The following is a 13,770-nucleotide window of genomic DNA, read 5'->3' on the forward strand; positions in this document are numbered from 1 at the left end:
CTGCAGCCAGTTTACACACTGCCAGAGCCCATTAAACAGCAATGTGATAATAACCAGATCAATTGTTTTAGTGATGTTGGTTGAGAGATAAATATTGTTCTCGATGGGGGGGCTAACACTCCTGCTATTTAAAACAATACAGTAGGATCTTTTACATCCATCTGCAGTTAGGATCTTGGCTTAATGTCTCATTTGTAAAACAGCATCTCCGATAGTGCAGCATATCTTTACTTAGCAATCCCTGCCCCAACTCACCTCTTCTCCTGCCCCCAACTCACCTCTTCTCCTGCCCCCAACTCACCTCTTCTCCTGCCCCCAACTCACCTCTTCTCCTGCCCCCAACTCACCTCTTCTCCTGCCCTTAACTCACCTCTTCTCCTGCCCTTCTCAGCGCCTCACAAACCCCTCACCGTCTTTATATTTCTCCTCACACACTCTCTCCCTCTCTGCCAAACTGGTGACAGTGACTAGGTCTGGAATGCCCCATATCAGATTTATAGTCGGTCTCTTAGCCAAATAAGCTGTCGTTTCCATGGAATTCAGTTTAGTCTCAAACGTAACTATGGAATTGGAAATATCAACACACCTCTTAGACTTGAAAACTCCCGAGTGAGTGGGATTAGCATGTGGAGAGTGGTTCTTGTGTGGAGCATCCATCAATGTGAGAGATTGGGCTGAAAGGACTGTGAATTATAAACAGGACGCTGCTCCACATGGCAGGAATGAGCATTCATAGAAACTAGAAGCTGGAGTAGGCCAATTGGCCCTTCGAGCCTGCTCCACCATTTATTTTGATCACAGCTGATAGTTGAATTCAATATCCTGATTTCCCCCTCTTTCCCCCCTCCCCCCCTCTTTCCCCCCTCCCCCCCTCTTTCCCCCCTCCCCCCCTTCCCCCCTCTCCCCCTTCCCCCTCTCCCCCTTCCCCCCTCTCCCCCTTCCCCCCTCTCCCCCTTCCCCCCTCTCCCCCTTCCCCCCCTCCCCCTTCCCCCTCTCCCCCTTCCCCCCTCTCCCCCTTCCCCCCCTCCCCCTTCCCCCCCCCCTTCCCCCCCCCTTCCCCCCCTCCCCCTCCCCCCCCCTCCCCCTTCCCCCCCCCTCCCCCTTCCCCCCCCCTCCCCCTTCCCCCCCCCTCCCCCTTCCCCCCCCCTCCCCCTTCCCCCCCCTCCCCCTTCCCCCCCTTCCCCCTTCCCCCCCTTCCCCCCCTCCCCCTTCCCCCCCTCCCCCTTCCCCCCCCTCCCCCTTCCCCCCCCCTCCCCCTTCCCCCCCCTCCCCCTTCCCCCCCTCCCCCTTCCCCCCCTCCCCCTTCCCCCCCTCCCCCTTCCCCCCCCTCCCCCTCCCCCCCTTCCCCCCCCTCCCCCTCCCCCCCTTCCCCCCCCCTTCCCCCCCCTCCCCCTTCCCCCCTCCCCCCCCCTCCCCCTCCCCCCCTCCCCCTTCCCCCCCCCCTCCCCCTTCCCCCCCTCCCCTTCCCCCTTCCCCCCCTTCCCCTTCCCCCTTCTCCCCCTTCCCCCTTCTCCCCCCTTCCCCCTTCCCCCTTCTCCCCCTTCCCCCTTCTCCCCCTTCCCCCTTCTCCCCCTTCCCCCTTCTCCCCCTCTCCCCCTTCCCCCTTCTCCCCCTTCCCCCTTCTCCCCCTTCCCCCTTCCCCCTTCTCCCCCTTCCCCCTTCTCCCCCTTCCCCCTTCTCCCCCTTCCCCCTTCCCCCTTCCCCCTTCTCCCCCTTCCCCCTTCTCCCCCCTTCCCCCTTCCCCCCTTCCCCCTTCTCCCCCCTTCCCCCTTCTCCCCCCTTCCCCCTTCCCCCTTCTCCCCCTTCCCCCTTCCCCCTTCTCCCCCTTCCCCCTTCTCCCCCCTTCCCCCTTCCCCTTCCCCCTTCCTTCCCCCTTCCTCCCCCTTCCCCCTTCTCCCCCTTCCCCCTTCTCCCCTTCCCCCTTCTCCCCCTTCCCCCTTCTCCCCCCCTTCCCCCTTCTCCCCCTTCCCCTTCTCCCCCTTCCCCCTTCTCCCCCTTCCCCCTTCTCCCCCTTCCCCCTTCTCCCCCTTCCCCCTTCTCCCCCTTCCCCCTTCTCCCCCTTCCCCCTTCTCCCCCCTTCCCCTTCCCCCTTCCCCCTTCTCCCCCTTCCCCCTTCTCCCCCTTCCCCCTTCCCCCTTCTCCCCTTCCCCCTTCTCCCCCTTCCCCCTTCTCCCCCTTCCCCCTTCTCCCCCTTCCCCCTTCTCCCCCTTCCCCCTTCTCCCCCTTCCCCCCTTCCCCCTTCTCCCCCCTTCCCCTTCTTCCCCCTTCCCCCTTCTTCCCCCCCTTCCCCCTTCTTCCCCCCCTTCCCCCTTCTTCCCCCCCTTCCCCCTTCTTCCCCCCTTCCCCCTTCTTCCCCCCTTCCCCCTTCTTCCCCCCTTCCCCCTTCTTCCCCCCTTCCCCCTTCTTCCCCCCCTTCCCCCCCTTCCCCCTTCTCCCCCCCTCCCCCTTCTCCCCCCCTCCCCCTTCTCCCCCCCCTCCCCCTTCTCCCCCCCTCCCCCTTCTCCCCCTTCCCCCCTCCCCCCTTCTCCCCCTTCCCTCCCCCTTCTCCCCCTTCCCCCTCTTCCCTCTTTCCCCCCCTTCTTCTTTCCCCCCCCTTCTTCTTTCCCCCCCCTTCTTCTTTCCCCCCCCTTCTTCTTCCCCCCCCCTTCTTCTTTCCCCCCCCCTTCTTCTTTCCCCCCCCCTTCTTCTTTCCCCCCCCCTTCTTCTTTCCCCCCCCCTTCTTCTTTCCCCCCCCCTTCTTCTTTCCCCCCCCTTCTTCTTTCCCCCCCCCTTCTTCTTTCCCCCCCCTTCTTCTTTCCCCCCCCTTCTTCTTTCCCCCCCCTTCTTCTTCCCTCCCCCTTCTTCTTCCCCCCCCTTCTTCTTTCCCCCCCCTTCTTCTTTCCCCCCCCTTCTTCTTCCCTCCCCCTTCTTCTTCCCCCCCCTTCTTCTTTCCCCCCCCTTCTTCTTTCCCCCCCCTTCTTCTTTCCCCCCCCCTTCTTCTTTCTCCCCCCCCTTCTTCTTTCCCCCCCCCCTTCTTCTTTCCCCCCCCCCTTCTTCTTTCCCCCCCCCTTCTTCTTTCCCCCCCTTCTTCTTTCCCCCCCCTTCTTCTTTCCCCCCCCTTCTTCTTTCCCCCCCCTTCTTCTTCCCCCCCTTCTTCTTCCCCCCCTTCTTCTTTCCCCCCCCCTTCTTCTTTCCCCCCACATGCCTTGATCCCTTTAGCCCAAGAGCTTTATCTAATATTTTCTTGAAATCAGACGATGTTTTAGCCTTGACTACATTCAAAACTATATCCAGATCATAAGATGTGGGGCACATGCCCATTGTGAGCTGTATTGAGATTGTTCAGCAGACGGAGGGATCTCCAATTCCAGCAGTCTTGGGCTATATTTGAATCCTGCCTGGTGTTCACCTGTGCTACCTAAATCCCAGTATTGCAGTGTTTTATCTTTACCTTTTGTCAGCATCGCTTCATGTATTACTGCAGCTTCCTGCAAACAATGACTCCAGTAAGACATTTTTATGAACTTGAAGTATAATTTATTTTAACAACAACTTGCATTTACATAGAGCCCGTACTTAGTAAAACATACCAAGGCATGTCACAGGAACATAACCAAACAAAATTCCATACTGAGCCACTTGAAATATTATGGCAGATGTCAAATGATTTGGTCGGGTTGTGGGAAGCATCTGAAAAACTGGAGAGGAAGTTTAGGGGGTATTTTAGGGCCCCAGCAATTGAAGGCATGACCACTGGGAGTGGAGCGATTAAAATTGGGGATGTGCAAGAGTGTGGAGATCCCTGAGGATTAGAGGGCTGGAGTCAATCTAAAGTCTTTTCCCATTTGGCGTTTTAAGTGCTGATGTAAAAAGTCCCTCTGCTCTGTCACTGTCCGAAGTCAGTGCTTACTGTCAACTTTTGACTTTGTTTATGCTGTGTAGAGCCCTTAGAGCACGGCCTGCTGAAAGCCTGACTGACTACGCTGGAACTGGATGGTCACCTTGGCACAGACTCTGCTGTGTTCTATATTGCTAACTAGAAGCTGTTCTGGCTGCTGAAGGCCAAGTGAGGGGAATTCTGAGATCAGGGTGTGATTGTCGGGTCTAGTTTGAAGTGCAAAGAGACAATGAGCCAGGACCAACTGTGCTCCCAGTCCATTTAACTGCTTGTGATTATGTGTCCTGAGACTTTCCCTGTTGAACGTGGACTTGATTTTCTTTGGCTGTCTAGCTGCATGCTGCATGCTCCATTCTCTGCACATGTTAGAAATGTGGGAGGAGCTGGACTATGCTTAACTCTGGTTAGCTGTAAGGCGGGATCCCAAAATCTCAACCCACAACATCACCACGAGACACTCGTGGTTTTGGAAATCCTGCTATGGTCATTAGTCCTATTTGGTGAAAGGATGATCCTTGGATATAAGGCCACACCTCAAACTAGGACTTACTGAGCCCCTGTTCCCCTGGTGGAGAGGGGACGGCATCAACTGCCTGCTTGCTTCTCAGGGAAGAAGAGATTTGGAGGAGCACACCATTGATGGTCCAAGCAGCGAGTGACTGAGGAATAATGGTTGAATTGAATTAAGCTCACTGTCTATCCACTAAGGGAGTGATGCTCTTAAATGAGCAGAACTGCAATGAGTGGCATGGTGGTGGGACAGGGAAGTTGTGCAATAAGTAGGAAGGTAGATGGATTGATCATATGAGAATGCTAAAGTAAGTTGCAAGAGAAAGTTGTTGAAAATTCTAGGAGCACTGTTACAGAGACAACTGGCAGCATTTTTGGAGCAATTGGGATTGAAAGGAAATGGTGAGAAGGAAGCATGTCACCTGCTGTTTGGACCAGTGGCCTATTTACAGCTAATTCTCCCTGTTACCCATTGCACAATTGCCAGTGCAAATATTTTGCATGATTGGTTTGGCCTTGAAGGGGATTGTATGTGACAGTGACATAGTGATGTGGATGAGAGTCTTTAGGGGTCTGAGGAATGTAGAGCCTGACTGTACAATCTTCCCCATGGCCTCCCTCAGTGTTCTCCATCCTTCCAAAAACAATATGACCGTGCGCTGTACCTCGGGGTAAGATAACACTGCCATGGCCTCTGGCTTATTTTTCCAAGGGAATATTTCAAGATGTTTGCTGTAATGTGAGATGTTACTTTTCACTGCGTTGGTGTAGGGCGGACAAGGCCAAGCTGTGGAAAACTTCCTGTTCCAACCTTGGCAGCTTCTGTGTGACAGGAAGTGGGGTAATGGAAAGATTTCTCCTTACAGATTAGCACAGTGTAGGCTGTGTCTGCAACTTACAGAATCCTCATGGTACAGAAAGATGCCATTAGGTTCACTGTGTCCATGTTAGTGTTTATACTTCACATGAGCCTCCTCCCATCCTACTTCATCTAATGTCCTCTGCCAATCCACCTATTCCTTTCTCCCTTTTGTACTTATCAAACTTCCCTTAAAAACATCAATAACATGAAGAGATGCAAAAAAACTGAGTGTGAAATAGACAACAACAAAAGGACAAAGCAAGGTCCTTGTTCCACCCTTCTGATCTGTAGGAATGATAATATAACAATAGTATGACTAGAATTGGCCATCTCTGAGCCTATGTTAATGTTCTGAAGGCACAAGTTCAAATTCCATCCTGGCAGCTGGTGGAATTTAAATGCAATTAATATATCTTGAATAATAGGTTAGTCTCAGTGATGGTAACCATGAATCAAGGGTTTATCTTCCTTAAAACTGATTGGAAAAAACTGCTGGATTGTCCTAAAATTCATCCGATTCACTGATGTCCTTCTGGGAAAGAAATCTGCCATCCTTACCTGGTATGGCCTACCTGTGACTCCAGATTCACAGCATCTCTGAGAGTCAACCACAGCAATGTGGTTGACTCTCAGCTGTCTGCTGAAATAGCCTAGCAAACCATTCAGTTGTAAGAAACTGCTACAGAAAAGTCAAAGAAGAATAAAACCGAATGTTTTGCCTGAAATCACCCAGGCACTGGAAATGACGAAGGCACATTCTGCCCAGTTGACCTTACAAAGTTAACTCGAAGTTATTTGAAAGCTGTCATACAGGCTAGTCAAGCAACAGTCTGATATTGGCTGTAAGATGTTTTAATGAGCGTGCCTATGATCTAGACGCTTCCATCACCATCTCTCAGTTATTTCCTGTCCCACAGGTAGGACAGACCTATAGAAGAGTTGGCATCACAGTGGTATATAGTTGGGAGGGAGTGGCCCCAGGACTTCTCAACATTCTACTCTGGACTCCAGTAAGTCTCATGAGATCAGTCAAATGTGGACAGGGAAACTTCCCACTGACTAAGACCTAATTCCCTCACTTAGCTGATAAATCTTCCATGATGAACACCAATTGGAAGAAGTATTGAAGGTAGCAAGAGCACAGAATGTATTCTGGTTGGATCTTCAATCCCCATCAGCAGGAGTTGCACAGTAGCACCTTGACTGGCCAGGCTCCAAAGGATACGTTTACCAGACTGGGTCTGTTGCAGATGCATCTGTCCATGACTGTATTTGTAGACCATCACCCATTCCCATGGGGACAAAGTTTTGTCTTAACTTTGAGGATGCCATCCATGGTGTTGTGTGTCACAATTTCTATTCTAAATGCAATAGTTTCAGTACAGATCTAGCTCAAAGTTGGGCATCTGTGAGGTGCCGTGAGCCATCAACAAGAGAATTGCATTCAACCATAGTTTGTAACCTCATGGTCCAGCATATTCCTCATCGTACCATTGCTTTCAAGCCAGGGGATCAACCCTTGTTCAGCAAGGATTGAACATAAGAACACAAGAAATAGGAGCAGGAGTAGGCCATCTAGCCCTTCGAGCCTGCCCCGCCATTCAATAAGATCATGGCTGATCTGTCGTGGCTCAGTTCCACATTCCCGTCCTCTCCCCATAACCCTTAATCCCCTCTCTTATCAAAAACCCATCAACCTGCGTCTTAAAAATATTTAGCGAGGTAGCCTCCACCACTTCAACGGGCAGAGAATTCCAGAGATTCACCCCCCCCCCCACCTTTATCTTGAGGCTATGTCCCCTAGTCCTACTATCCTTTCTGAGCGGGAAGAGTCTCTCCACCTCTATCCTAGGAGAACGTGCCAGGAACAGCACATGCATATCTAAAAATTGAAATGTCGACCTGGTGAAGCTACAGTGCAGGACTGCAGGAGAAGCAGCATACAATAGACAGTTAAATTATCCCACAACCAACAGATCAGATCAAAGCTGTGCAATCTTTTCACTTGTAATCGTGAATGGCTGTAGACAATTAAGTAACTAACTGAACATCAATGATTTGAGAGCTCAGCAGGTCAGTGCAAAAGACAAAGATGAAACATCAACAACCATAAGCAATACCTTCAACCAGGAATGACAAGTGGATGATCTATCTCAGCCTCCTATAAAGGGTGGATGTGCCTAATTGAATTTTGAGTTGCGTAACATATTGGATGGAAAATGTCCATGAATGTTAGGTTAATGGGCTTCCAGAAGGCAATTGATAAAGTTCCTCGTAAGAAAACAGAACAAATGGGAGCAGGTGTAGGTCATACATCCTCTCGGGTCGCTTCCCTGTTCAGTTAGATCATACTGATCCTTGATCTCGCCTCCAGTTCACCATACAATCCCCATATCCCTTGATTCTCTTACAGTTTAAAGATATTTCAATTTCAGTCTTGAATATACTGAATGACCAAACATTCACAATTCTCTCAGGTGCGAAATTCCAAAGCTTAATGATTCAGTCTCTCCTCATTTCTGTCCTAAACAGCTCACCCCTTATCCTCAGATTCTGTCCTCATTTTCTTGATGTTACAGCCAGGGAGAAAAGTCTCTCAACATCTACCTTATCAAGGCATCACAGAATCTTAATGTGTCATTGAGAGCTTCTCTCGTTCTTTTGAGCTCCTGAGAATATAGATACATAACTATTCTCAAAGGACAGGTCTTTCATCCCAGAATTGATCCAGACCATTCACTAAGGTTGTATCTCCTGGAATTGACATGGTTAGAATATTAGCTGATAGGAGAAGATAGAGAGGGAATGATGGCAAAGCACTCTGACGTGATGAAACTAGTGGTGGTTGGATGGGGGGAATTCTCCCAAAAGGAACAAAGTGGGCGGAATATGGGAATTTCTCCCACCTGTTTTTTTTTGACGAGCTGAATGGAATGAGTCTCTAGAACTCTGCATTGCTGTTCGTGAATCCTGCTACAGGCTCCCTATTGATGCTTCCTGGCCTGCTGCGCAGTGGGCTGGGAGAATTGTTCCCGTGGTGTCCCACATGGATCTTTGTTGAGGTGTTAAACTAGGGGGCATGGCCTCAAAATAAGGGGGAGCAGATTTAGGACTGAATTGAGGAGGAACTTTTTCACCCAAAGGATTGTGAATCTGTGGAATTCCCTGCACAGTGAAGCAGTTGAAGCTACCTCATTGAATGCTTTTAAGGCAAGAATAGATAAATTTTTGAATAGTAAAGGAATTAAGGGCTATGGTGAGCGGGCAGCTAAGTGGGACTGAGTCCACAAAAAGATCAGCCGTGATCTTACTGAATGGTAGAGCAGGCTCGAGTGGCCAGATGGCCTACCCCTGCTTCTTGTTCCAATGTAAACTATAGTATTCACTGTATTTATTAATGGCTCAGATGTTGGGATCGAAAACCATATATCCAAATTTTCTGATGATACAAAGATGGTCAGCATTGTAAACAATGAGAGTGACATAAAATTACTAAGTAGTAAATTATGTGAATGCATAAAGCTGTGACAAATACATTCAATGTAGATGAATGTGAGATCTAAAGAAAGGATAGAATAGAATATTTTCTAAATGTTAAAAAGTAAGAAACAGAGGAGATCAAAAGAGACTTACTAGACAGGTGCATAGATCATTAAAATGTGATATACAACCACAAAAAATAATCAAAAAGGCTAACAGAATTCTGGCCTTTATATCTAGGAGACTAGAATACAATGAAGTAGAAGTAATGCTTCATCTATACAGAGCTCTGGTTAGACCACATCTGGATATGGTGAGCAGCTATGAGCATCACCTGCGGAAGGAAATATTGATTTTGGAGGGAGTTTATCAGGCTGATACCTAGACTACCAAGAGTTAAATTACAAGGAGAGGTTACATAAACTAGATTGCATTCTGTGGAATTTAGAAGGCTAAGGGGTAATGTAATTGATGTTTTCAAGATATTAAAGGGAATAGTTAGTTTGATAGAAGCTATTTCTTCTGGTTGGGTGGTTTACAGCTGGGGGAAAATATCCAAAAGAAAATTAAATTAGAAAACATTTTCACATGCAAATGATGGTGAAAGTTTGAAACTGTCATGCATATATGACAATTGGTCAATTGTTAATTTTAAATGTAAGACTGGATTTCTATTGAGGCTTAGCTCATAGATCAGTTAAGGTCTCTCAGAATGGTAGAACAAGCTTGAGGGATATAAATTGCTGACTCCTGGTCCTCTTTAAATCCACCTGAGGGAGTAGATGAGCCTCTGACAATTTGAACCTCCCACTGTACTGTACTGGGGGTGTCAGCCTGGATTTTATGCTCAAATAGGGTTTGAACCCACAACTTGCTGTGAATCAGGGGCTAAACTACTTCTGGCTGAGTTATGAGTGGTCTGTCCTGGGTTATCTACTCTGATCTCACTGCTCCCCATTTCATTCTATACTTGTTTTTTCTTGTACTTTTAAACCATACTGAGAAAATTCCACTTTTGATAGCTTCCTTATTCAGGAGAGGAACAAGGCTCAATTTATTTCCTGTCACCACATTCAACTCCTATTCTTCAAGAAAGTTGTTGCATCGACTGTGAACTTCAGATTCCCTCATGGGGAACCAGGAGCTCAGTTCTTGCAACTAGCTCTGCCTTTGAGCAAGATTTGTTTTGACTGTGAGGGGCTGAGGCAGAGGCTAAGTGAGAGGTTTTATCTATACCTTTCTAACACTAGCAACAAACTCCTTATAAACAGTTAACACAGGGAGGGAGGGACTATTCAGTGACAGTGTGAGGGAGCTGGATTAACATTGGTGAGAAATACAGTCAATGGTAAAGGTGCAGGGGGAGGGGTGGCAGGAGGATGTCGTGTGCGATAAGAATTCTGGCATGATGTCCCTCTTAAGGGTTTGCCCTGAGGTGATGAGATGAATGAATAAGTTCTGAGGGAGCAGTGAGCTGTCAGTCGACATATCTGACATTCTCCATTTGGGCAGCTCCAGTCTGAATGCAGCTTGACCCTTGTGAAGGATTATGCTGGGGTCAAATCTGCAGACCAAATCCATCTGAAAATCTTCAGACAAAAAAAAACAACTCTGGTCGAGCTCTCCACTTTTTAATTAAAGGCCAGTGGCAGCTAAAAGCTTGTTTACTTTTCCCTTTCTCAACCCTCTTGTCCAAAGATTGGCCTCTGCTACTCACTGGCTCCAGGAGTGAGCTCCACCCCTGCATACCATCCTGAGGTAATGAGAATGTTATTATAAATTCCACTCTCCTTAGCAGCTACAGAAACAGTATCCTCTGTTTTTTAAAAAAACCATAGACATCACATTCTCTAACGACTGCCAAGAAAAATCTCCAAAGCACTAACACTATAACTATGAATCCTCAATTTCATTGCTTGCAAAAGTGGAGTAGATGATCTCCCTATTGTTCTTGGGAAGTCAGGGCCTCCTGTGCCCTGTGCCTGGGGGAGTGAAGTTCTTGTGTTGTCCTGTCAGAGGGGAGTGAAGGTCTCCTGTTACCATGTGTTGGGGGAGGGGGTAAAGATCTGTTGCCCTGTGTATGGGGAGCGTGAATCCTCTTGTTGCTCTGTGTATGGGGAGTGTGAATCACCTTGGTGCCCTCTGTCTGGGAAGTGTGAATCCTCTTGTTGCCCTGTGTATGGGGGAATTAGGGTCTCCTGTTGCCATATGTTTGAAGGAGTGAAAGTTTCCCTGTTTCCCAGACTTTTCAGACAGTCAGGATTACTTCCATGCCTTTCTGTGGCATATTTCTTAAAGGTACATAGTTACAAATTCTTCATAATTTGTACTGACAGCCAAAATATAGTTCAATCTACTTCTAAAAGGAGATTCTGGATGCACCTGATCCTTATCCTGAAATTCTTACAGAGCAGTGAGTATAACCTTTACCTGTAAAATCCCGCCTTTTCAATGGAACAACTTGAAGCAAGGTCAGCTGGTAATTCAGGCTCATCCTGTTTCTTTACTAGCTTTGTTAATTTGCCAGAATGACTAAGACCTTAACTTTTACATACAGAATAAACCGAAACTCAATTCCCAACCTGAGTAACCCTTACGCTGCTGAATATGCAGTATCTCTTGTGCTGTTGCAATGAGTAACCCTCTACTCTGTTGAATAAACAGTAACTGTGTATAGTTATGTAATGTGTGACTTTTACCCTTTTGAATAAATGGTAATTCTGTACAGTTACACAGGTAGTAATCCTTGCCCTGCTGGATAAACAGAAACTCCTGTTAATAATGGGATGCCTGAAACCATTGTTCCGGTTGCTGTCACAATATCCATTTCTTCATTAACAATTCCATTCCTACATCTATCTTTGCAACATCACCTGTTTCCACTCCTGCCATATCACATTTGTTGCTGAAACCCTCATCCATTCCCCTTGTTACTTGTAGACTTAAATATTCCAGTACTCTCCTGACCAACCTCCCATCTTCCATCCTCTGTAAACTTGAGCTCACCCTGAACTCTGCTACTTGTGTCCTAACTCACACCAAGTCCTGCTCACCTTTCGCCCATGTTTTCTGACCTACATTGGCTCCAGCTCAGCAATTCAAATTCCTGAGCCTTATATTCAAATCCCTATATGGCCCTCACCCCTCCTTAGCATATTTTCCAGTCCCATCATCCACCTCATTCAATCTGGCCTTTTGTGCATTATTCACCATTGGTGGTTGTGTTTTCAGCTGCCTATGCCCTGGGCTCTGGAAATTCTCTCCTTGTATCCCTCTGGTCTCCATCTCTAGTTTCCCTGAAAACACATCTCTTTGACTGAGCCTTTAATGACCCAATCTTAACATATAATTCCTCAGCTCTGTGTCCATTTGCGTCTGATCATGTTTCAGTACGTTGGTGTTTACTGCATTTAATGGTACTAAATAAATGCATCATCGCTCTGAATAAACAGGAACCCCAGTTATGTGATAAATACCCCTTAAATTGCTGAATGAACCATATCTGTAGTTATAAAACAAGCATTCTGTGCAGACGGGAGTGAGGCTTTATCTGAAGCTCTGTACCAGAATGATTGGTATGTTACTGGTTCCTAATTCACTTACTGAAGCTTTTCCTTGTTAAATTTTGAAATTTTGCTGAACAACTCTTTCATGAGCTTTAGACCTTTGACTGGTTTGGGGTTTGTTTAATACCACTCAGATGTTTGAGCTTATAGCAGCTCAGTGTTTCGAGTGCTGGACTAACTGTACTGACGGATTTGGAGGCTACTGCTTTCTAATAAATGTGCACAGTGGCTCAAATAAGAGAGCGCAAAGAGATTCTCTTTCACAACTTGAGGCAAAATCTCTGGACAAAAATTTGCCTGCTGCTTTGTCGAGAGATTTTGTTTTAATTAATTGACCAGAGCTTGGAGGCTGTATCCAGAGCTGAGTGACTGCAAGAGGCATAAAACTAATCTTACCTTGCTGACCGTATGCAGTATGGAAAACCAAGCATATCGTGGTGACCTGTGGAGTGGGTTCGGGTCTCGCCTCAGACTAGCAGGATGCCTCAGTGCGATTGTGGACTGGGTGCTGACAGAGAGAGAGAGAGAGACTCTGAGAGCCAGGAAGGAGCAAACAGCATGTCACTGTTCCCCCCGCTCCACTCAACTCCTCCAAGGGATCTGGCAAAAAAGCAATGCTAATGAATGCAATCTGTGCTTTTCACAGAGAGGGAGAACAGGAGGGGAGGGAACTGTAATTGCCACTCCCCTCTCACTGGAGAGACGTGGACTGGAGCCTCATTAACCCTGTGAGTGCTGCCTGGAAATAACCGTAACCTACCAGCTGGCATTTGAACATGTAATTGTTAAATCAGCTTATTTGTGTTTATAATGGCAACAACTATTCTAATTCACATGTCACTCGATCCACAGGTTCCCAGCTGGCCAGTTTGTAATTCATTTAGTCAGACGGTGCAACAAGTCACCTAAGACAGTTGCAGATTACTGGATCTACAGTCTATTTAACCAGGTCCCAAAAACCAGTACTCCCCAGTCAACCCTCAATGTCCCCTGCAAATATCTCACCAATTTTCGTAAAATTTGCCACTCTCCCTCCCTGAACATTCCATTCCCAATAATCACCCATCTCTCTGTAAAGTGATGTTTAAGTTGTTGATAAGCCTTGGCCTAGTGGGACTCATTCCCTGACTGAGAGTCTGGCAACCTCGAGCGTTTTATTAGGGTTCAGTTTTCTCTTTAAGTTGCAATGGACCTAATTTTGACCCATTCAAAATCTACTTGCTAACATAGAGTTCAAATGAAGCTTATAATATCTGCCTGGAGCCATGTTTTCAGAACAAAATAATTCGAGGCTCTTCTGTTTGCTCATGATGCAGGTGCTTAACCAAGGTATATTGTTTATTTGGACCCAGGTATCAGCACAGACTGATGCTGGTGCTTGTTTGCTAGGAAACACCTAGCACTGTGTGGAACAGGAAGGAGCTGGATATGACTCTGATTGGGACAGGTGGTTGCTGACAAGCACCAAAAGATTG

The 13,770-nt window shown here is 47.6% G+C and overlaps 2 protein-coding genes across 3 annotated transcripts in view; one reads left to right on the forward strand and one right to left on the reverse strand.

The window, feature by feature from the left end:
* vasnb (vasorin b) overlaps positions 1–12,918 on the reverse strand; it is a 17,091-nt gene extending 4,173 nt beyond the window's left edge. The window contains exon 1 of one of the 2 annotated variants that reach the window (XM_080206724.1): positions 12,692–12,918. In XM_080206724.1, the coding sequence (XP_080062850.1) occupies positions 12,692–12,726 (35 nt within the window). In that variant the 5' untranslated portion in view covers positions 12,727–12,918. Of the gene's footprint in view, positions 1–3,430; positions 4,198–12,691 lie in introns of those variants that run through there. The other variant, XM_080206725.1, reaches the window with a different exon arrangement.
* coro7 (coronin 7) overlaps positions 1–13,770 on the forward strand; it is a 111,709-nt gene that overhangs the window by 53,482 nt on the left and 44,457 nt on the right. The gene's annotated exons all lie outside the window — the stretch shown is intronic.

The sequence above is a fragment of the Carcharhinus amblyrhynchos genome, chromosome 18, assembly GCF_965287045.1.
Source record: "Carcharhinus amblyrhynchos chromosome 18, sCarAmb.v2.hapA, whole genome shotgun sequence".
In the NCBI taxonomy this organism is placed as follows: Eukaryota; Metazoa; Chordata; class Chondrichthyes; order Carcharhiniformes; family Carcharhinidae; genus Carcharhinus; species Carcharhinus amblyrhynchos.